This window comes from Camelus bactrianus, chromosome 23 (assembly GCF_048773025.1).
Source record: "Camelus bactrianus isolate YW-2024 breed Bactrian camel chromosome 23, ASM4877302v1, whole genome shotgun sequence".
Lineage (NCBI taxonomy): Eukaryota > Metazoa > Chordata > Mammalia > Artiodactyla > Camelidae > Camelus > Camelus bactrianus.
Window position 1 is genome coordinate 38,022,150 of NC_133561.1, and position 2,497 is coordinate 38,024,646.

The 2,497-nt window shown below is 37.7% G+C and overlaps 1 protein-coding gene across 1 annotated transcript; it reads left to right on the forward strand.

The window, feature by feature from the left end:
* The first annotated feature begins 985 nt into the window (after positions 1-985).
* On the forward strand, positions 986-1,927 carry LOC105081007 (olfactory receptor 8K3-like). Its single transcript, XM_010970129.2, has one exon. It carries the CDS (start codon positions 986-988, stop codon positions 1,925-1,927), a length of 942 nt encoding a protein of 313 aa, XP_010968431.2.
* Positions 1,928-2,497: the final 570 nt, after the last annotated feature.

The window sequence follows — 2,497 nt, forward strand, 5'->3', positions numbered from 1 at the left end:
TTTTTAAGAGAAGTTCAGTATTTCTGACATGGAGAGGTAAGCACATGGGGATAGAATATCAGACACTCACAACCTTATAAGCCATGTTTTATTTGAGAAAAATGTGGGTTTTCTGTAAATGTATAGGTATAGATATATAACTGAATGCTGTTAATGCTGTGTTTTTCTATTGTCTTTCTTATAGCTCACTAAAAGACACCGGACACATATTTTCCTTGTACCCAGAATCAATTCCCTTTTTCTTTTTCCTTCTTCAGTTTTTTCCTTCTTTCTTTTTCTTTTTCTTTCCTTTCTCTTTCTTTTGAAACGCTGATAGTCAATTTTTTAAACCACTAATCATTTTACTCTACCCTGCCATCCTCCTTCTATTCTTGTATTTTTTTAATTAGCAGCTTATTAGGGATATTCATATACTTTTTTACCATTTTTTAAAAAAATTAGTCTATATCTGTATTTATATCTATCTGTACCTGTCTATGTAAGTGTTTGTAAATCTTGGCCTTACTGACATTTTGGTTTTGATAAAACTTTGTTGTCATGTGTGGGGGTCTAGTCGTAATGTAGCAAGACAAATGGCAGCATCACTAGATTCCAACCATCAGATGCCAGTAGCTCCCCCTTTCACTCACTCTACTTGTGGCAACCAAAATGCCTCAAGAGATTACCAGATGTTCTTTGGGCTACAAATCATCCCCAATTGTAAAAACACTGATCTATTTCTGTCTCCAACCCTATCTCTATTATCAATGGCTATCTATCTATCTATCATCTATCTATCTATCTATCTATCTATCTATCTATACATCATCATTGTTATATATGTTTATTGTGGCAGGCCAGTTTATTTTAAAATTCCAGAATTGGAAATTTGGATTTATCATATTTGTTCTAGCTCTGCATCCTAAAACACTACCAGCTGATACCACGTGACAGCTATTGACTGTGCTGATGTCTTTATCCAGAGTAGGCTTTCTGATAAAACTGGATGGAAAAACACAATGGAACAGTGCTGAGTGAATTCATTCTCATGGGCATCACAGACCGCCCTGAGCTGCAGGCTCCGTTATTTGGGCTCTTCCTTGTCATCTACATGATCTCAGTGGTGGGCAACTTGGGCATGGTCATCCTCACTACAGTGGACTCCAGGCTACAGACACCCATGTACTTCTTCCTCAAACATCTGTCTCTCACTGATCTGGGCTATTCAACAACTGTGGGACCCAAAATGTTAGTAAGTTTTGCTGTGGATGAAAATACAATCTCCTATTATTTTTGTGCCACACAAGGAGCTTTCTACATTATGTTCATCATTAGTGAATTTTTCATTCTGTCAGCAATGTCCTATGACCGTTATGTGGCCATCTGTAACCCTCTGCTCTACACAGTCATCATGTCACAAAGGGCGTGTCAGGTGCTGGTGGCAGTCCCCTATCTCTATAGCACATTTGTGTCTCTTCTAGTCACCATAAAGGTATTTAATTTATCCTTCTGTGGCTACAATGTTGTCAGTCATTTCTACTGTGACTGTCTTGCCTTGTTATCTTTGCTCTGCTCAGATACGCAGGATATTGAATTGATTATTATGATTTTCTCAGTGTTTAATTTGATTTCATTGCTTCTGGTGGTTCTTGTGTCTTACCTGTGTATCCTTGTAGCCATTCTCAGGATGAACTCCACTGGGGGTCGGCACAAGGCTTGGTCTACCTGTGGATCCCACCTGACAGTGGCGACAGTCTTCTGTGGGACTTTACTCTTTATGTATTTGCAGCCCAAGTCCAGACATTCCTTTGACACTGACAAAGTGACTTCTATATTCTATACTCTCAGTATCCCCATGTTGAATCCCTTGTTCTATAGCTTGAGGAACAAAGATGTAAAATATACTGTCCATAAGATATGGAAAAAAATATGCAATATCTTTTCTTAAATTCATTTTAATGTTCCTCTGAATCAGGCTATGAACATTATGAAGCATTGTTTTGTGCCCTCTCAGAGGGGAAAGCAAGGATAAATGAGATCAACATATATTTAGAGATTGTCTTCTATGCAACAGCCGTACTTCTAAGTGCTCTAAATACATTAGTTAATTAGCAATAAATATCTTTTCCTTCTTTGATGGAAGAAATGTATCATAAACATAATAATTAGGTAACTTATTGCTACAGTATAATGGGTTAGGGAGTCCCATTATATGGGTTAGACTATAGCCACAGGCAAAGAGTGTGGGTATGATTCACAGGAGGGAAAAACATTAGCTGGTACACACAGGGAGTTAAAGTGACTTGTGTTATTCTCAAGTATTAGAATAAAAGTTCCAGTGCCTGCATATTAGTGTGTATGTATGTTTGCTTTCCTGTAAGCACACACTTTCTGCTTAGCCTTCATTCGTTTCTATAGGATGGGTTAAAACACACTTGATGTTAGTTTCAAGGAGGCTCAGTGTATTGTGTTAATTTGAAGTCATCTGAATTTGCTCAAATGTCTCCTTCCCACAAGG